General features: G+C 47.2%; 6 protein-coding genes across 6 annotated transcripts; 2 read left to right on the plus strand and 4 right to left on the minus strand.

The window, feature by feature from the left end:
- Positions 1-56: 56 nt before the first annotated feature.
- TGAM01_v203796 (hypothetical protein) lies at positions 57-4,310 on the plus strand (the record flags this gene model as incomplete). The annotated part of the gene is made up of 2 exons (XM_024549285.1): positions 57-124; positions 182-4,310. The coding sequence occupies 2 exons, from the start codon at positions 57-59 to the stop codon at positions 4,308-4,310; spliced, it is 4,197 nt and encodes a 1,398-aa protein (XP_024405990.1).
- Positions 4,311-7,022: 2,712 nt separating this feature from the next.
- On the plus strand, positions 7,023-8,087 carry TGAM01_v203797 (hypothetical protein; the record flags this gene model as incomplete). The annotated part of the gene is made up of 1 exon (XM_018803895.1): positions 7,023-8,087. One exon carries the CDS (start codon positions 7,023-7,025, stop codon positions 8,085-8,087), a length of 1,065 nt encoding a protein of 354 aa, XP_018662946.1.
- Positions 8,088-8,250: 163 nt separating this feature from the next.
- On the minus strand, positions 8,251-9,996 carry TGAM01_v203798 (hypothetical protein; the record flags this gene model as incomplete). The annotated part of the gene is made up of 1 exon (XM_018803894.1): positions 8,251-9,996. The coding sequence occupies one exon, from the start codon at positions 9,994-9,996 to the stop codon at positions 8,251-8,253; it is 1,746 nt and encodes a 581-aa protein (XP_018662945.1).
- Positions 9,997-11,125: 1,129 nt separating this feature from the next.
- Positions 11,126-11,776, minus strand: TGAM01_v203799 (30 kDa heat shock protein; the record flags this gene model as incomplete). The annotated part of the gene is made up of 1 exon (XM_018803893.2): positions 11,126-11,776. One exon carries the CDS (start codon positions 11,774-11,776, stop codon positions 11,126-11,128), a length of 651 nt encoding a protein of 216 aa, XP_018662944.2.
- A 1,246-nt stretch (positions 11,777-13,022) lies between these two features.
- TGAM01_v203800 (hypothetical protein) lies at positions 13,023-13,643 on the minus strand (the record flags this gene model as incomplete). Its single annotated transcript, XM_018803892.1, has 1 exon — positions 13,023-13,643. One exon carries the CDS (start codon positions 13,641-13,643, stop codon positions 13,023-13,025), a length of 621 nt encoding a protein of 206 aa, XP_018662943.1.
- Positions 13,644-14,770: 1,127 nt separating this feature from the next.
- Positions 14,771-19,960, minus strand: TGAM01_v203801 (hypothetical protein; the record flags this gene model as incomplete). Its single annotated transcript, XM_024549286.1, has 3 exons — positions 14,771-14,886; positions 15,026-18,805; positions 19,579-19,960. 3 exons carry the CDS (start codon positions 19,958-19,960, stop codon positions 14,771-14,773), a joined length of 4,278 nt encoding a protein of 1,425 aa, XP_024405991.1.
- Between the last annotated feature and the right edge of the window lie 195 nt (positions 19,961-20,155).

Here is a 20,155-nt window from a genome sequence, read left to right on the forward strand (position 1 = left end):
CTGTATGATCATCAGCCGCCCAGCGCCGCCTTGTGCTTGACGGGAGATGTCTTGGGATGGCTACACAGGTGTTGATTGCCCATACGGGCCAGCGGCTGGAGGTCGATACAGCGCAGTTCTCCAGGTAATATTTGCTCCCATGGATGCTGCGTATGGCGCGTGAGGTTAACGATTGCTATAGTCTTGACGACCTGAAGACGTGGGTGGCCCGGAATAGCTCCCTCTCACCACAGCATATCATTGCCTTGACACCCCAGGGCCGCAGCGTCAAGTTTGCGAGTCTTCACACAGAGGTATGCGACGGCCGCTTGAAGCTTGTGCGAAAGATGAGAACTGACTTCTCCCCCCCCCAGAAAGAGATATACATCTACGATATCCGTGTCACGCACCCGACCTCTCCTGGCAGTGCGTCATCGCTCATCTCCGAGGCGCTGCCCCTTCGGCGTCAATCCATCCCCAACGCGCCAAACTCGATCGAGAATATCCAGGCAATCACATCATGGCAGGAACTTTGCAACGACCGCCGGAATTGGGCTGCGCGGATAATGGAGGACTGCGCCCAATTGAACGCTTACGCGCAGGCCCGATATGACGAGATAGACGTCATGATCAGATGCTTGGACGCCGCCGTCACCAATGTCGAGATAAGCGTCAAGCAGATCGAGCCAAAGTATAATGAGCTTAAGAAATGGGTTACGCCGGCCTTGGCCGAGTATGAGCAGCTTGTTTCGTCTTGGGAGCATTATCTGGATCTGGCCGGGAGCATTACTATATCGCAAGGCTTGGTCAGATTTATGACTCGCGGACAAGTGAACAAGGCCGATTCTTCGCTACAGGACTTGATCGAACTTGAAACTGTCAATAAGGCCGTCAAGCTGGCTCCCACAGCTCAGCGAAGATTTACCCAGAAAGCCACCGAACTTGACAATGCGGCCACTCAGATGTATCAAGCGCTTGGAACTCTCTCTGCTGAATTTGATCAACTGATGAATCGGTCTCTTTTGACCCATAATAATGATACTCCGCAACTCATGGAGGACATCGAGGTAGTGGCCAGACAGATCGATTCAGATTACCATACGGCACTAAGCTATAGCAACTCGCAGCGAGATCTGGCCCAGGCTTCGAAAACTGCATCTATTCACACCGAAAGACTCATGCCCACTCTTAAAAAGCGAGCAAAGGAGATGGATGAGATGGTTCAATATGCCACGCGATCGCGAAATAGCATTGCTGCGGATTCTGTTAGATTTATGCGAAGCATTACCGAGATCACTTCTCTGCACAGCAGCGTCAGGAATCAGATCAATATTCTAAACCAGTCCGAAGATGATATGACAACGTTTGATTACTTGCGGCTCATTCAGCAACTGCCATATATGTATGCCTCATTCATGGTAGAGGCGATCCGACGACGGGAGTGGATTGACAAGGTGAAAGCCGACTCCTCGACTCTTGCCAACGAAATGGCGCTGTTCCAAGACGAAGAGTCGAAGCGGCGAAAAAAGTGGCAAAAGATGGTCGGAAGCACCTACGGACCTGGCCTTGACACCAATGTCATGGGGCTTGAGGTCAATCTACGGGGAGAGGATATTCCCTGGCCTACTGTTGGGAAGAACGAGCTGGAAGAATTTCTCCAGGTATTGCAGGAGCGGAACGCGGACCCAGAGCTTGTTGACGATGTCGCGAAACTCCTTCAAGAGCTCACCACCCCTACTAAGCAGCAAGCAAAGAGACTCAAAGCATTTAAGAATGGAAGCGTGCATGAGGCGGCATTAGGAAGAAGTGGACTCCTGATCCGTGGGGACGATGATCTCATTACTTCTCTGCAGGACGAAAAGACCAGGCTGGAGAACAAACTCAAGACCGCCGACAGCAGAGTGCGCCGCCTCGAAGATCTTCTCCATCGACAGAGCCAAGCCTCGCGTCCTGGGAACCTGTTCCCGCTACCAGGACAGCAAAATGGGCATTCGCGGCATAATTCCATTTCGTCAATCAAGTCGGCGCGTATTGAAGACCGCCAACCAGTATCAGACGGGACAGAACAGTTATCACAACGGATAGCGCAGTTGGAAAACGAGCTTCGTGCAGAAAAGAAGCGGTCAACAGATATCCAGAAAGATCTCGACAGTCGCGTCACGGAACGAGATGATATGAAAGATAGGATTGAAGAAGTCAACTCGACGAAAAAGGATCTCCTTGAGAACATGGAAGCACTGAAGCGAGAGTTTCTGGACGAAAGGATCTCGCTAGAGACCGAAATCAAAACGCTTAAAGCCCGTTTGGAGGATACGGAGGAAGAGATGGATCATTTTGGGGAGTCTCGGGAGAATGAAAAGGCTGGTTTTGACGAGCGAATCCAGGGTCTTGAGGCAGAGGTTGAGCAACTTAACAAGGAACGGAAGGACGATGCACTCAAATTCCAGGGGCAAGTTGAGTTCTTACGCAAGGAGACTCAGATGCAACGAGATCAGCTCGACGCCTCCGAACGAAGGTTACGCTCTGTTCGTGAGGAAGCCCGGGCTACTTCGAAGAAGCTCGAGGCTGCAGAAGAGAGCGCCGAGTCTCGCCTCGAGTGGCTGAAGAAGCTATATGCTGAGCTATCATCAGACATCGCTATGCCAACTGACGAGGCTGATTTGGCCGAAGCTCTTCTATCCAGTGCCGCCGATCTTGTCGAGAAGTTGCGAAACTCTGGAAGCAATGCCTCCATTTTACGATCTGAGCTTGAGAAGGCTACTACTTCAGTCAAGGAACTACGGTCAGAGCTGGTGCAGATGGAGGAGAAAATCTCATCCCAGGAGATGTCGGCCATGCATGTTCGAGAAAATCTTGCCGAAGAAAAGGCAAAGGTAACTGCTTTAGAACGTGAAGTAACCGAGAGCAGAGAGGAATTGAACCAACTTCGTGGCCAGCTGTCTGACGGCGAGACTGGATCTGAGATGCTGCGCAAAAGGCTTGAAAAGGAGGAGAAGAAGGTTGCAGAGCTTTCAGAAGAAGTCGCGTGGCGACAGTCTCAAGGTGGCAGCCTCGAAGAAGAGTCTCGTCTCTTCAAGCAGAGATTTGAAGATGTTCAATCGAAGCTCTCTGGGCTTAATGCCAAGTACGAAGCGCGCGATGGACGAACCAAGGATCTAACTCAGCGGCTCTACTCTCAGAATGACCGCCTAACCAGATTGCTCGAGCGTGTAGGATACTCCATCAGCCGTGATGCCGGGCAGATGGTGATTACAAGGGTTTCTCGTTCCGATAAGGCGCCCGCAAATCCAAATGATTCTTCGGATCCTGGATCTTCTATTCGCCGTTCACTTAGCTTGGGAGGTCGAGCCATGACTGATAGTGCCGATTTAGAGCTTCTCTACTGGGTGAACAGCACCGACCTATCGGTCGAAGACGAGAAATACCAAGCCTTCATTGAGAAGCTTGGCGCATTCGACGCCGACTTGTTTTCCGACACCATTTATCACAGAGTCAAAGAGGCAGAGCACAAGGCTCGAAAGTGGCAGCGAGAAGCTCGATCGTATCGAGACCGAGCTCATAGCTTGCAAAAGGATTCTCATAACAAGATTGCGTTTAGAAATTTCAAGGAGGGTGACTTGGCACTTTTCTTGCCAACACGGAACCAGCAAGCGGGAGCTTGGGCCGCCTTTAACGTGGGATTCCCGCATTATTTCCTCCGCGAGCAAGATGCTCATCGGCTACGACATCGGGAGTGGCTGGTTGCGCGAATCTCCAAGATCCAGGAGCGTGTTGTAGATCTCTCCAAGAGTCTGCAGACGAACAACGAAACTGATTCGAATGACGAGGAGAATGATAACCCCTTCCAGTTGTCAGACGGCTTGCGATGGTATCTCATCGATGCTCAAGAAGACAAAGCAGGGGCGCCCGCAACACCTGGGATGGGTAAATCAACCGTTGCCGCCACTAATGTTGAGGCCACGGCTGATATTCAATCCCACGCAGCCAAGGGGAAAGGAAGAAGCCGGGACAGCATAGCGAGCATCGAAGGAATCAACAAGACGCTCTCCAAGAGCTTGGAAAGCCGCCGGAGTAGCTCGGCGTCTAAGAAGGCCCTGCCATTTCACATCAGCGGTGGAACAGCTCTGTTGAAGAATAGCGCGCTGGCGAGCGAGACCAACTCCCTGCGCGCTGCTGCGCCCGACACGCCAACTGCTCAAAGCCCGGTACAAGGCAGCGTTATCAGCACGACCACTACTGATGCGGGACAGCGAGGCGGCGAGTCATTGGCGCAGGATAAATCGGGAAAGGCCTCCGAGGTACGAGCCGTTGATTCTCTACTTGGGCCCTGAGTCACTGATCGGTTTCGTGGCAGCCACAGGCACAGCTTCACAGAAGCGGCCGACGGAGGAGCTCAACCGTTGCGAGTCCCCTGAAGAGCTCGATTTTGTGGGACCAGCTATGGAGCATGGATTACAGCTATGAGAGCACGCCTCGGAGAAGATGATGGCGATTGTGATTGTGATGATGATAGATATCATGGTCATTCGGCTATGGAAGTGATAATGGTAGGAAAAGAGGGAATTTACATTTTTTTACTAACCTAAATCATATTTTGGGCGCATCATTTTGGCCAAATTTGTTCACTGGCGTTGGGTAGTATTGCTGCAGATCTTCCATTGCGAAACTGCTTGGATCTTGGGACATGGCTTATCTTTTTGTTTTTCTCTCTAAATTACACTAGACAGCGTGCCGGATAAGAATGATATAATTGGTGATATACCGGCATGTGGCGGCACCGTGATCGCAATTTGACGTTATTTACTTCAATGATATTCCTTCCAAGGCTTATTCCCCTTTTGGATAATGGTGCTGTGTTCGGAACGAACCCCCGCCGTTTTTACCATTCCCGACTGCGCGATTGCGCCGCAACGCGGGATGTAAGCGCCGCGTCTTATCGGCTTCTTATGCTCCAGGGAACTGGTAAGATGCCGTTATCGAGTATCATCTCCGAGGCGTTAACAGCTGTGTTCGATACGCTCTTGTCTTGATATTTTTCTACATATGTAATAACGTTACATTACGGAAATCCTCAAGGACGTTGTTGGGATTGTTATGTGAGATTATAGCTTTCCTTGGCGCGGTTCCTGTTCCTGTTTAATATATAACTTTGGGGCTCTTCACGGCCAGGAACTGGTGGCGGAATTAACAGCCAATAGCTACAAAGAATGATTCCTCCGAAACTTCAACGTCATTGCTGGTTAAATGGGGGAGTTCAATTGGCGTTTAGACGTTAGCTAAGCCCTTGGGTAGATAGGCGATGGGATTTCTAGAGCCTTGCTTATATTTTCCCATATTCTCCGTATCCTCAAGGATGATATACGTTAGTGTAGGAATTAATGTTGCCGTCTCTAGACATTACGCAATACGCTAGTAATATTATCAGCACGCTAGTACAGGTAATATTATTAGCACGCTAGTGGGATTTGTAATACGCTAGTGAATTATAATAAATGTAGGTTAATAGCGGTGTAGAGCTGACTTTGAAGTTTCTGCCATGCTTAATTTTCATTTCCTGAATTAGATACAGCCGAGAATGTCTCGAGGAACTTACTAAAGTTCCCTAATCTATAGGATGATACACCAAGCGTTAAATAACATGAAGACAAACGTAAGATAGCACAGGCTTGCAGTTGATGCTTGCTTCTTAGAAGATGAAGATGGCACTGCTATCAAATATATAGATTGAAAAATATAGGTCTTTGAAGGGAAGAAACTGTTCTTATACAATGGAAGATAGTTAATGAACAAGTTCCAAATGATTGGCTACCGCCACGATACGAGATTTCCGAGACACAATATAGAAACTTCTGTAGAACAGAAAAGGGGCAAGATACAAAGGCTAGAAAATGTAACAAAGACTGAAGATCGGATAGCCAATGGCGGCACCCCAGTTTGCGAGGACGAAGCTAAGTATTAGATAATGATCTGCGACTTGTGGGAATTTCTTTGGGTGGATGCTGAAGTTGTGTTGTATTAGGCTGAAAGTACACAATTAAGGTCAGACATACTAGTATAATGCATGTACTAGAGAAATGATTCAATCCATAATGCCAATAATAGTGATTCGCATAAAACTTTGTACGTACTCTTCATACAATAGATGCCCCAACTGCAATGCAACAGTCCTTTGTAAGTTGAGATAACGGTAGCGAACCAAGTTACATGTATCCTAGCAGCTAAGTCAGCACTTTATTAATTATTTATTATTATCCGCGGCTTTCATCCCACTCTAGCGTGATTTTAATAGCAGTGCTCTCACCGCAAGAAGCCGATCCAGGATTCAATCCGTCAGCTTGTAAGACCCATGAATTAATGCCAATGGGGAAGTGTTTGACTTGCCTTGAATAATAACAACAATAATTACGACATAGCCAGATTGACATTGATATGGTATGCTCTTTAACGGCTGCATATGCATTCACTAATGATCCCGTGAAGTGTAGCATAGGGATGTTTGTAGGCAAGTTACATGTATTCATTCTATCATACAACTGCTAGTGCGATATACAACTACTGCTGCTGACTTAGCAGAATATTATTTTCATCAATATACTATGTCGGGTAATGGCGGAGATAGGAGATCCTACAAGGTTACATTAATTACTGCCTTTAGTAGTGACTAAGCCGTAGACAAAGTCAATATCCCCCTGGCAAAAGCCCCCCTTAGGCTTCTATTTCAGTGTACATGGCTTGAAAGAGTAATAGTTTGTATCATTACTTACCTTACTTGTGCCTTTAAGCCAACCTCCGTCGCATTGATATGTACTAGCACTGCCGCTCTGGTTGTGTGGGATCTCCGACCTGGGATCGAGCTTTCAGTTTAGCCACCAATTTGCGACCAACAACGGCGAGCGTGCGGAGCTGGGCCGCCCTCGACCAACTAACTGTACGAGTCACACAAAACGGGCACGAGCAACAAACTAGAGGCATTGAGAATTTTCTTTTAATAGGACCATCTTCCCCGTTTTCTCCTTGAATATGTGACTCTCGCACTGCATCCGATGGAGTCGCCTCCTCCTCTTCTGTGCCACTCCAAGTCAGCGTTCAAGCAATCGACTTACACGCCGAGATCAACACACATGATGTCATCGCCTACGCTGCCACCAGAGCTGCTTCTCCTCATTGTCGATGCGGTCATGCCGCCAAACCCGCATCTGCTCTTCCCCGCATCAAACTCCACGACTCGGACGCTTTTGGCGTTGACCAAGGTATCGCGGGCGACTCACGCGCAGGCGACGCGGCTGCTGCGGGAGCGGTGCATGTTTGTGGATTCGAGCCGTCGGCTGGCGGATATCCTGCGGTGCATGCCGCGCTTGGTGCCGAGTCTGCCACCGGTCCTGTCGCTGCGGCACATCTCGGAGCTGTACATTGCTCCGTTTAGAGATACTCTGGACGATTTGCCAACGGCCCAATGGGTGCGGGAGCTGTTCTGCGAGGTGTCGGGGACGCTGCGGCGGCTGGTGGTACAGATGCCGTTTGCGAGCTTGCATCCAATGGACGATCACTTGAGCGTGCGGCAGACGTTGCGGGAGGGATTTGAGAAGCTGCTCAAGCTGGAGGAGTTTACATGCTTGGAGGAATATCCCATGTCGACTTTTTCGACCTATGAAACAAATGTCTGGCGGTGGTGGCCGGAGCTCAAGCGTCTGGTGTTGTTCAGTGCTCCTCTTGACAATTCCCGACTTTGGGATGACATTGCTGCGCTGCCGGAATTGGAGCATGTGGTGCTGGCACGACCAGTTCACTTGGACGCAGTGAATATCAAGGATGAATATTTCCAAAAGCTACCCTCTGATGACATGAGGCGGAGGAGGGACATTACAGTTGTGCTCATGGATTTGGCGTATGAACTCGGCACGGTGAGAACGGAGAAATGGCAGGAGATTGATCCGGAAGAGAATATGACGGTGGAAGCATTCGAGGTGCCGTTGTCGTTTTACATGGATGACTCGCCGCTTGAGATTGTGTCGCAGTGGGCGAGAAGGTCAGCGCTGGATGGGAGTATATGGGAGTTGGATGGGCAGAGAGTCGACCCGGAGGAGGTAAAGGTTGGAGAAAACAAGTAGATGCAGAGTGATGTTGGAGGATGAGACGGGCAAGGAAGGTGAAACGGTGAAGATTGTTAATTAATTAATTAATGTTTGGTGTATATATTACTACTCATATCCGTTTGCATATTCCCAAGCCATGCTTCACATGCATTACTCGCTGAAAAAAGAGAAACAACGCTCATTCACGTTCGCGTACTACGGCCCTTGGCAGCTGCTTATTGTCAGCATTCAAGATAGCTTCCAGGGTTTCATGCTCCAAGCCCACGTTTTTTGCCGCTGCCATTTTTTTTGTACCAGTTATTCGCAACTGATGGCCCAGATACATCATGTCTCCAGCTGTTGAAAACCATCTGTTTTCATATCTTGAGATGATTTTCCGAATTTCATGCCTGCACCCAGCGTTATCCTCTGCTGCCTCTATCACGCCTTGAGTAACATATCGCTGACAGCTTGGATGATAGAGCAGGAGTTCCATCATCTTATCCCCATGGTCTTTATTTCTGGCCGCTGACACCAAAACTTCTTCCGCGATCTCGAATCCATAATCCGCAAGATCAAGTACCGTCTCAAGCGGCTTTGTTCCATGTATGTTCTCAGCCGCGGCAATGAGTTGTTCAATTCTCAAGTTGTCCCTGGATAGGCCGGATCGGAAGAGCGCCGCCGCACTTCCAGTACGATCGGTTTGCAATTTTGTCAACAGCAACCGACTCCTTATGGCAGAGGGCGAATACAAATATCTTTGTTCAGCAGGCGACTGCGGCTCTTGTATTTCATAGGGCGAGACCAATTTCCACGTTTGGGCTTTTGAGAATCTTAGCAGATCCTCTAGGTTTTCTCTGGAAATTCTGGCAAACATCTCGCGGTAAATGTGACGGCCCAGATTCCCGAGACCTATTACCAAGTCATGAATGGTCGTTGGCAATGAGAGTGCCGCCAGATCTTTGTTTTGAAGAGGGTACAGAAATATAATGGCATCACGGACCAGCTCCTCTTCAGATTTGGTATAGTCCGGGTACAGACCGGGTGCGTCCTTGGCATCGGAAGACATGCCTCTCAGAGCATATATCAGGTCACGAGGCTCAGTTGCCTCGCTACCACCAAATCTCGATAGCAAAGTATAAAGATCCTGGTTTCTGTTCCACCAGGATGAATTTCTCCATGGTCCCGGCATAACATCGAGAACTGCTTGGCAGTGATCATCCGGTATAATGTCAAGGAGTTTTGGAATAACTTGTAAAAGCCACGGTTTGGCCGCCTTGGAGCCGCACAGCACCAGGCCAGCGCGCGCGTTGGCCGCCTCCTGCAAAATCCAAACTCTTCTGAACCAAGACCGTCCGAGAAGGTTCCGGTAGCCTTGCTGAAGAGTAGCAGTTTGGGGGGCTGACCGATTACCCAGTACAGCCTGGACAGCGCTCGTCCAGACGATCTTCCAACGTTCATCATCTGAACTCCATTTCCTGCTAGAATAGCTGAGACTGAGCTTTCCCATCATATTAAGGGTGTCCATGAATGCATCACTGTATGGATTGCTCTCTCCCAAGTAGAATAGCACGCGGTCTGCTTGTTTATAAATTTCGCCCATTTGTTGCACTTGGTGGCCCCTTTCTTTCTCATTGCCTTGATTGATACAAATTGCATCCATCCAAAGTATTCGATCTTGAACTTTATCACGAAGCTGCTGCAGTGCTTGATGCAGATTTTTTGTAATTGTAAGGATCTTCCCATTGACGATGATGTGGTTGGGAGCTTCCGCGGAGCCCCAAGTGTATGATAAAGCCTCATATGGTACGATGTCGTCCTCTTGGTTCAGAAAAGCTTGAAAAAGCTCGCATGTTATTGTGTCAGAGCCAGCTCCAGGAAGAAGGCGGACCAGTCGAATCGCGGGTCTGCCAAGGTCAAGCGCATCATACTGGTATAAATCCATATGAGACCAGTAGGGTCGTAATCGCCAGCGATCGGGAAATTGCAGCGCTCAAATGGAGAGCACGAAACGCAGAAATTGATAAATCAGCTATTATGGAGGATTATTTGAAGCGACTTGATTTATGACACTTGTTGCTTCGTAGGGTCAAAAGCGTGATATAAGGGATCAAGTATTATGGTGCAAGATAGTCAACAAAGAGGGGAAAACACACTTCCTCACGGCAGTATTGTAAACCGGCGGAACTGGTGTGTTTTCTAGTACGATGCACACAGCCTTGCCAGAATCTAAATGCGGGATAGATCGATCTCAAAGTCAGCCTTAAAGACTGCCACGCTACTGAAGGCACAATCGAAGGCGTTTCTTGAGTCTTGAGTTATAGCCTCCATGTCTAGGCTTACAGCGTGCTTAGGCTTACAGCGGGCCCAGAGATGCGTGTACTGGTTACATCCAATAGAATTTCCTTCAGCTTCCAGCGTTTAAGCGTTTAAGCAACCGTCATACACCTAGGTACATGCGCTTAAAATTCGCAGTGGTTGCAGGAGTAGTAGGAATACTAGATAATAGAACTGAGGCTTTTTCTCTTGTTTAATTCATGCAGACTACAGTTATAGTGAAGCTACTGTATATGTTTATTCCCGAAACTGGCAGTCCTCGCCGTCGCATCAATTGTTCTCTTGAACAGTCACTCGGAAATAGCACCTCTCAAAATTTTGCAGCGCTGCCTATCAAAAGGCAGCGACCAAGATGTAATACTACAATTTTGAGATTTCGTCATATATTTAGCCTTGTTCATATTTGGAGCCAATTCATGTCACTGCAGGCACGCTATCATAAAAAAAAATCATCTTAATTATTAAGCTGTAATTAATCGTGAAGCTATAGATATAAGACAGCAATGGTTCTCCTTCGCCAATACCACTAATGCGCGATGCACTGTCATTTTGCCACCCTGGTCTTACAGAAGGTATATCTGTTTAATACACGCGCAATTCCAAACTCCTCCGTGCATGCGATTGTCGCTTGTTTAAAAAAAAAAAAAAAAGAAGAAGAAAAGTGAAATAGCTCAAACATGCGTAAAGTGTGTAATGACAGAAACAATCAAGTCAAGAAATTCTAAGAGAGAATTGCTTTAGAACACCGCGATACGACGAGGTTCGTGCTTCGCCGCCTTAGGAACCACAACGTTGAGAATGCCGTCTTTGAAGCTGGCCGTCACACCGTCCTGGTTGACCCGAGTAGGGAAATTGAAGGTGCGAGAGAATTCGCCAACGCTGCGCTCAGTGAGCCAGTATTTGGCAGTGTCGGTAGGTTTTTGCTGTGTCGGCGCAGCCTTGACAACCTCATTTTTGGAGACAGCAGTGGTGGTAGTCGCTCCGTCTTCTGGCTCGTCTTCGACGGTGGGTTGATGAGGAGACTTGGGGCGGTCTTGCTCTGCTGAGTCGGTGACTGCGCCGCTCACTGAGGCGTCCTCTATAGCACCGGTAGGGGGAGTGCCGGCAGTATAAGTGCGCTCAACCTTTCCTCTAATGAGAATGGATTGAGGTTCGGTGAACTCGATGTGAACATCTTGCTTGTTCAAGCCAGGGAGTTCGCCGTGGAGCTCATAGGCCTCGCCCGTTTCGCGGACATCAAATTTGGGCTGCCAGTGTGCGACAGTGCGATGAGTTGCGTGTTGTGCGCCATTGTTTTGGCGTGAGTAGCTGTCGTAATCGTCAAGGAGACGGAAGAGAGGAGTGAAAGAGCTCTCGGGGGTGTAAAGGTTTCGCTGGAAGAAGACCATTTTGGATGATTTGGCGACTTAGTTTGGGATTCAAAGGTAAGAATTGATTAGCGGTGTATTGAAGAGTTGCTTTAGCTCGCGATTGTTTGTGTGTGTGTTGTGAAGATGAGCAAGGCACTGTCAAGGAAGAATCAACCAGCTTCTTTATACTTGAATCTTCTCAATGCAGAATGTTGCTCCATCGACCAGCGATGTGATGAGAAACAGCTACTGACTTCTAGAAGTGGTGGTAAGATCGGATCGCCGCTTGTAGAAGTGGCTGGAATATTCTGGCTGGAATATTCTGGCTGGAGTATTCTGGCCTGAATTGGTATTCTAGCATTTTCCATTGCCCAATTTGGAATGTGGGGCTGAGCTAGGCCTCGGGCGCTAGCAGGGAACATGAAGCGGTTGTTATGCGCTATTGCTAGAAGTTTCTTTGTGTGTTGTCGCTAAGAGTCATGGTAATAATAGAATAATAGACTTGTAGCACTATAAGGGCATCATAAAACCGCTAAACGTGGCGAAAATAGCTGTAAATACGACCGTGCAAATGAATCCAGAAACAGTAGCGCCAGTTAACTCTGCAGCATCTCCGCAGTGCCGTCTTCAATTGCTATGCCTACATGTAGGCTGACGTTTTTGAACAACTGATTATTATGAGGTTGCGAGCTCAAAAAATATAGAAATGATAAGCCGCAAAACATTAGATTCACACTTATTATTCACACCACAAGGACAGCCTGCCAACTCACTACCAAATTCGCCGTTGCAGAAGCACATGAAGCCATTATAGCAAGGGCCATTGGACTCTTGGCAGCACCAATATCTTGAGCAAGTTGATGACCTTGGCAATTAATCCTCGTTGTATGTGGGTGTGGGTGTGAGACTGTGAAAGGAGCAAATTGCTCAAGCAAACGAAGAGCTTAGTAAACAAGGGTAAAACCACTAACCACTCAACAGGATGAACTGTTACTTCAAGAAAATTCTATTTGAGTAGTATCTGATTTGCTCTATCTAAACATGCGAAATTTTCCCAGCTCCTCCAATATTCCCATGCTTGTCGAGAAGAAAAAAAAACCTCTAGCTCTTAATATGCCAACGCCATACACACAGTACACAGTACACGCCAAAGCGTATGATCCGATTCAACCTTTGCCACCCGCGGAGAAAAGAACCGCAGACCATGAAAATTCATCCGTGGCTTATGGAATATAACTCATAGCCAGTGATAATGGCCGTGTATTAGTCCTGTCATATGTACCAATCATTGTTCCGTATTGGATCCAGCTTTGTTAGTATTGGAATCCAACTGCCAAGAGTCAGTGTCCATGCTATGAATCGGATCATATATAGGAGATACGAAGTCATCCTGAGCGCCAAATTCAAGAGCTGGAACTTCAGAGAATTGGTGGTTAATGAATTCCGCAGATGGGAACCATCTTTGAGAACGGCTAAGAACACCAGGAGTAGATGGCACATTGGAATCCAACTGCCAAGAGTCAGTGTCCATGCTATGAACCGGATCATATATATAAGATGCGGAGTCATCCTGAGCGCCAAATTTAAGAGCTGGAACTTCAGAGAATTGGCGGTTAATGAATTCCGCGGATGGGAACCATCTTCGAGAGCGGGTATGAAAATCGGGAGTAGATGGCACCTCTAGTGCTTTTATGTCTCTATTGGTCGTAGGCCTTGCCCGGCCGGTCTCTTGAAGGTCTTTGTGAGCTCTTGGATATGGACTCATGATATTTCGTATTGCTTCTTCAGCGGCGTTCGCAATAGTATGCATTGTTTCTTTAGCGACACCTATGATTTGCTCTGCTTTGGACTTGGCATCCAAAGCCGAAGAATCATGGATATCTTCAAATTTTGAAGCCCAGTCCATCGTGTTGGAAGATTTCTCTTGTTTATCTGTAGCGGTCGTCGTCGTTAGTCTCCAAATCACGTAGGGCCAGTAAGATAGGGGCATGTGTTCGTAGCACATACATGGGCTAGGAATGCGTTCTCCAGGAAATAATATACGAAACATGTATTCCCATTTTTCAGAATTTTCAGTTCCACGTTTCCATTGTGTAAGTAGTTCCAACGTCTGACGGGCCGTCGTATAGTACAGAGGCGCTTTTTGCTCGCACTGCAATTGACCCCGATGCCGCAGCAACGATTGAGCGTCTTTGAGATCTGCGAGGCACCTGTCGCAATAATAAATTGGAAGTGTGTGATTTCTAAATACATGTCTTCTGTATAAAAAACTGCACGTTAATTTCTTGTTCTTCCCCTTTCAATTCTCATGGCAATTATGCACCAACCTGACCCTCTCATACTCTGTCCAAGAGTTATTTGAGCATTCTACCCATTTGAGAGACTCAAAGCTTGATGGGCTCCTCTGCAGAAAGGGACAAGCAAAAACCTTTACGCTTTTACTTGATGATTTCGCTGCAATTTGAGACATTGGAGCTCAATAATGCTGCATTGGATAGCTGTGGTGTCGAGAAGATAGTGATTCTTTGACGAAACTGCGGGACAAGATAAGCAAAGACGTAATGTTTTAGTAAACAAATAGCAAACTTCAGATGCATGGGATTTCAGGAAGCCACCTGAACTGAAAATTGCTGATAACCGTTTAAAAGGGTATTCATAAGGCAAGTAAGGCTGCCGTTGAAACCCAAGTCCCGAGTAAATGCAGGTAGTCCTTACCTTCCAGAGGGGCTTACGGCAAGCGATGCCTCCAAGCGAACCTACGGAATTTGGTATACCCATATAGAGTATGTCATATATATAAAAATATTTGGAATTGTAAATTTTAAGACATCCTAATTTAACATGCGAAATATATACAGATAAAAGAAAGAGGCCGTCGTACCAAGATCACGCAAACAACTCGCTGGAATAAACTGCTCAGCTCAGAAAAAAAAAAGCTTTGTCTGTATTAAACACAGAAGAAGGCTTCACATCACTACACCGCGCTGGCATACGCGGCAAAGAAATATGCTACTGAAATATATGAACCTCCGTTCAGGCTCTTCCTACTTCAGTCAAATCTTCCTCATCCTCGAATACTGGCTCTAGCTTGGGCATCTCTTCTACAGGGGTACGACTCAAAGAGCGCGCCTTCTTCTCTTGTCTCTTCTCTTGTTTTTTTTTCTCGAGAAGAGGAATGCACATGAAGGCTCCGGGGAGGTATCTTTTTTATCCAAGAAAAAGAATCAACTCCCTTGCGTGCCGTTTCAAGCGGAAGTGTGACGGTATTGCAAGAAGAGGGCGTATTACCCATCTCCGCTTGTATGATCTTTTTACCATTCAGCTCTATCTGGTCGAGCTGTTGTATGATCGCTATGATCTCATCGTAACCAGGCACCTTGGGTAGCAGGTCGGATTTCCGGTCACCCTGAGTGGTTTCATCGTACTGCTCTTTGCATATCTGGCGCTGTTCTTCAAATTGCCGCTGGCTGTCATCGCTACCTTCTTTCTTGGCATTGTCGATGAGGTAGTCTAGGTAAGTGATTTTAGCGTCATTATATCTCACCATTGCAGTGCTGCTAAGATAAGCCCCGAAATTTGCCAACGAGTAGTTGATAAAGTCTTTGCGTTCTCCAAGCAGTTTCATTTTTTGCGACAGAGATTTGATAGCTGCTTCGGCTTTTTCAAGCTTTGATTTATTGCCTTTATAAGTTTCCAAGACGTCTGGGTCGTCAACCTCTACTTCTTCAACTGTAAGAGTGTAAGAGATGTGCTGGTGCCTGTCCCACTCGTGACCACATACAAGGCACGGCTTGGAAGAATAGTCAAAGACCTCGCAAGTAGAAATTTCCGGAGCTCCGACCAGCTCATTAGTCGTCTTGATGTAACAATAATCATGGCATATTTGCTTGTATACGACGTGTTCTTTGCCATCTACGTCTCTGCTTACAGTTCTGCATTCACCGTCGGTGCAGACGGTGCGCGGGCTTGGAAGCGGCTTCTTGACAGGCCTTTGGATTGTCACCTTTAGCTTGTCTTCGAGTGCTCTATTTGACATCTGAAGGCCCTTGATGTGATTTTTGTGCTTTTCAATTTCTTCTTGGTCTTCATGGACGATTTTGTCGATCAAGATCATAGAACTCTGAAGTTGCTTTATATATAGCCGTGTATCACTCAAGCTTAACGTTTTGCGCACTTCGTGTGGTGCCATCTGTATTGTCTTATTGACGAGGCGTCGCGCCTCCTCAGCAGATTTTCGGAAGCTCGTTTCAAAACTAATCTTGTCCCTCATTTCTTTGTTCATAGTCTTGTATGCAGCCAAGTACCGGAAAGCTTCCGAATCGAAGAAGAAAGTGTTGTCGTAATCAACAGCGATGTCAATCCTTTTATCTTTCAAGAACTTTTGAAGAGGAATCCCGGTATCTCCCAGAGAATAATTTGTGCTTCGGGAATTCGTAAACCCAAATACAATATTTTGGCTCGTCTCCTTGTGAAGATGGGAAAGCAATTCTGTCATGCCGAAGTTGAATATTTGTCCAAAACGTGAGACGTCGGGTTTCATGAGGAACAGGATTGTATTAATTCTTTCAACTGATTTGAGCGCTTGTAAAATGTCTTTAACATTATCTTTGTCCCGTTGGAGGCCCCGAGTATCCCCAACACCGGGAGTGTCGATTAAGCGAAGAGTCAAGCCGCTCAGGTGAAGAACGTAAGTCACGCAGCTCTGGGTAGCTAAGTCTCCATCTAATGAGTGCCTTTGAGCTTTTGTTTCTTCACCAACGGTGACTGTAAAAGTTTCAAACTTCTTCTTATTCGTTTCAGTGTATTTAAAAGCTGAGGGAATAGCCCATTGAAGATCCGGAGTCTGAATTGCTTCGTCTAGAGTCTCGAACAGCATGTAGTTCATGAACGCGTTGATAAATGTCGACTTTCCAACGCCCGACTCGCCTAAGAGTAGTATGTTATACTGCTCGAAACCTTGGTACTCATAAGCCTCTAGAAGACTTTCATAATCTTCATATGTGAGATAGCTGGCCCCATGAGCTGGATCCAGGCACTTGAACACCGCATTAGTGGGCCTATATCTGCCACAGTTGCAATACATATAATCGTCATCTTCTAACAGGAAAATGGCGCTCTTGCAAGTTCGACAGAAACAGGCGCCTTTTGTAGCGGCCGTACAGGGACAGCGGATCCTTACGCTTCTTCTCATTGAGTCCAGTGACTTGGCAGGCAGCTCTTCCATATCTGCTGGTGTGGCAGCACGAACAAAACATTTTCCAGTGAAGCTCCGTTGTTCTGCCACAAAATCGTTGGTCACGACTTCACCATTCTCTCGGAGCTCTATGCGCGGGGTTCTCAGCTCTTCACCGCCTTCAAAATCACAGTCGACTGCATAGATCAACTGTTCAGAGGTCTTAGCGTGAGCGAGCTCCATGAACTTAGAGTAGTGATCTTTCCAGCTTGGAGCGGCCAGAGCGGCACCACTGTAGAAGAGGGTATAGATGTCGCTCTCATGCTCAGAGTAAGCTGCCTTGGTATCGGCAGCATGCGTGTACTTGATTCCCAGCGCGGTAATCTCGTTTTCAAAAGTCATTTTGGCTGCATATTTCGAAACCCAAGACTCAAACTCTTCAATATCGGTTTCCCAATCTGGGTTATTGAGTTTATACGCTCCGTTGAAGCTGAAGTCTCGCGCGCGAAGAAGATCTTGATGAAGCTCACTTTTCAGCTTATCCTCGAGATCATCAAGTCGGGAAATATTCGTCTTCGTAGTCTCAATATGCTGTTTTGGAACTTCCAGCTCACGCTGGGAGATTTCGGTCAAATAACTCTTGAGACTGACTCTTGCCGCATAAAGCTTCTCAAAGAGGAATAATACACGGTTTTCAAACTCTTGAACAATTGGTTGAATCAGTTGTGACTCTCCCTCAAGCTCTCTATCTATGACCTGGGCAAATTCGGTGATTGGAAGCAAATCGTACATTATTCGGATACCATTACCCGTCTTGGTTCCTTTTATAGTATCAGGAATCTTGCTAATGAAGTCACAGACCCCATCAAAATTGAAGAGACGAGCCGACATCTTGTTCGGGCCAATATCAGCGTCCACCCGGAAAGTCAAACTTTGGGAGATTTTCTTGAAAGCAGTATACGTTGGGGCAACTTGTCCAGTTAACAGCAGGCCTAAGTATTCAACGACACGTTCCTGTGAGCTCATCTGTGCTTCTTTCGCTTTGTCATCGGCGATGGAATGAACTGGAGAGGTGATGGACGTTATCGCAGTTCTAGTACCCCACCAGATTCCTATGACGATATGGGTGGCCTCTTCTGCTTGTAGAACTTCTTCGTCCACGGCGTTTTGCAACTTTTCAGTGCTCATGTCGAGGGTGTCGTGCATAGTAACTTCTTTACAAACAATAGAGACTTCTTGCGCAGCATCACATGTTCTTTTTCGAGCAAGGTGAGCCACACTACCTCTGGTTGTGTATGGACCAGTGCCGGCGAGGTAGCTTAGGGCCTGTTCAGGAGAGAGTCCTAGTTGCTCAAACGTTGCCATCAATGAGCCAGAATTCTCAATTTCACACTCTTTAGACGTTAATCTGTCTCTGAAGATGTCATCTGTAGACAGTGGCTTTGAGAACACCGACTGAGTGAGGACTTGGTCTTTGCGCGCATCGTACAACGAGCCGATTGCTGCGACTTGGCCTAGGGCCTGCCGGTGTGTTGCTTTTCCGGCGGCCAATATATCAGGCCAGTGGCGGATTCTCCTTGAAGGATCTTTTCCCTTATTATACCCATTGCCCCAACTGGGACTGTGAGTGAAATAGTCGTCGGTGCCGAATGACTCTTTATACTGAGGAGGAGGGGTAGTTGGAATACTATGCAAGGTGGCGTCCATATGCGTAGACATCTGTGGCGAATTTGGCTCCAGGGGCGACCGAGGTGTTGAAATCAAGCCTTTTGGACCTTCTCGTTGAGGTTCATGTACGCTAACTGAAGACTTCGATTTAATAATGGTTGGCGGCAGAGAGCTTCGTGCACTCCGTTCCCTGCTGAGACTCTCGTTCTCGGCCTTTTCAAGATTAGCTGTTTAAAGTCGTTAGTACTTAATCTACGATGATAGACGGTAGAATCATTGCTTACTAGAATTAGAAGAAGCGTCTTGAGGAGGTTTAGAAAACCAGAATGAGAGCCAAGAGTTCACAGTCCTTTCAACCATCCCGGGAGGGATAAGACCTAAGAGGGAAGAAGCTGTTAGGCGCTCAATCTTTGAGATGGTATAGGCAACATATACGTACTTTTCACAGCTTCTAGTTTGTCAACCTCGCCCACAGGTACGACATCGAGGAATGTCTTTGCGCAAGCTGCTGCCGCTGCTGCAGCGTATTCTCGCCATGCTTCATTTGTATGAGAGTCTCCATAATCGCTGATTCCGCGAATCACGATGCAAGGAAAGTCGTTCATAAGCCCAGCTGCTTCTGTTTCGATACATAAGATCTTTTCGTCAAATTGGCGATAGAGCTTGTCACGTTGCTCAGCGCTCTTTATCACTTGATTGCCCGAGGCCACAAGCCCATAGTGTAGCCCGTGACGCTTTCTCGATTCCCTCTTCATCGCCTTACTATCATCGCATTGGCTGCAGTTATTCCCGCCAACGTGCTGATAGGTCGACTCATAGGCAATGTCTTTAGGCTGTGGCGACTTGAAGTAATCTTCGGGCACTTTCTTGGCCAGAGATTTCATCATGCTGGCATGGACCGTTATTTGTTCGGCCTCAAATTTAGCTAGAGAGCTCAAGAGTAGCTTGGCAGGAGGATTCAAAGACCCCGTCTGAATGAAACCCTTGTCTTCAGCCCTACCCATATCCCACTGAATTACTCCAGGCCGATCATCGACGGGGGCGCTGATGACCACATCTCCGAGCCAGACTTTCTGAGGGATGCCACTACCAATGCCCACCATTAGGCCAACTCTGATGTTTGGAAAGCTAGATATCATCTGAGCCGCTACAGTTGCAGAACTGGCAGTTCCAGTTCTGCCTTTGGGTAGGCCGGCAATGACAACGTTATGTTCACCCATCTTTCCAAGAATATAAGCGTTGGAGTCACCCCTTTGCTGTTTGAGGTCTGGGTGTCTCTCCTTGAGCATGTATATCGCAGCCCTGAGCTCTGTTGGCAGTGCACATACCCACCCAACAGTATAGTCATCGCGAGTATATGGGATGGTGATTGCTGCTGCCATGATGACAAAGGCAAGGATAATTTGCTATCTGCAAGAAGCGTTTACTTGAGATGAAAGACAGAAAAGTAAGAATAAAAAGAACCAGAATTCTTTTTTTTGCCCTTGTCGGAATGATAGAATATCTCACTGTCCATGGCCAGTTATATGTGAGATACACCCCGTTATTATGGAAAGGGGATGAATGTGAGCTCAGTC

This window comes from Trichoderma gamsii (assembly GCF_001481775.2).
Source record: "Trichoderma gamsii strain T6085 chromosome Unknown Scaffold_10.2, whole genome shotgun sequence".
NCBI classification, from domain to species: domain Eukaryota; kingdom Fungi; phylum Ascomycota; class Sordariomycetes; order Hypocreales; family Hypocreaceae; genus Trichoderma; species Trichoderma gamsii.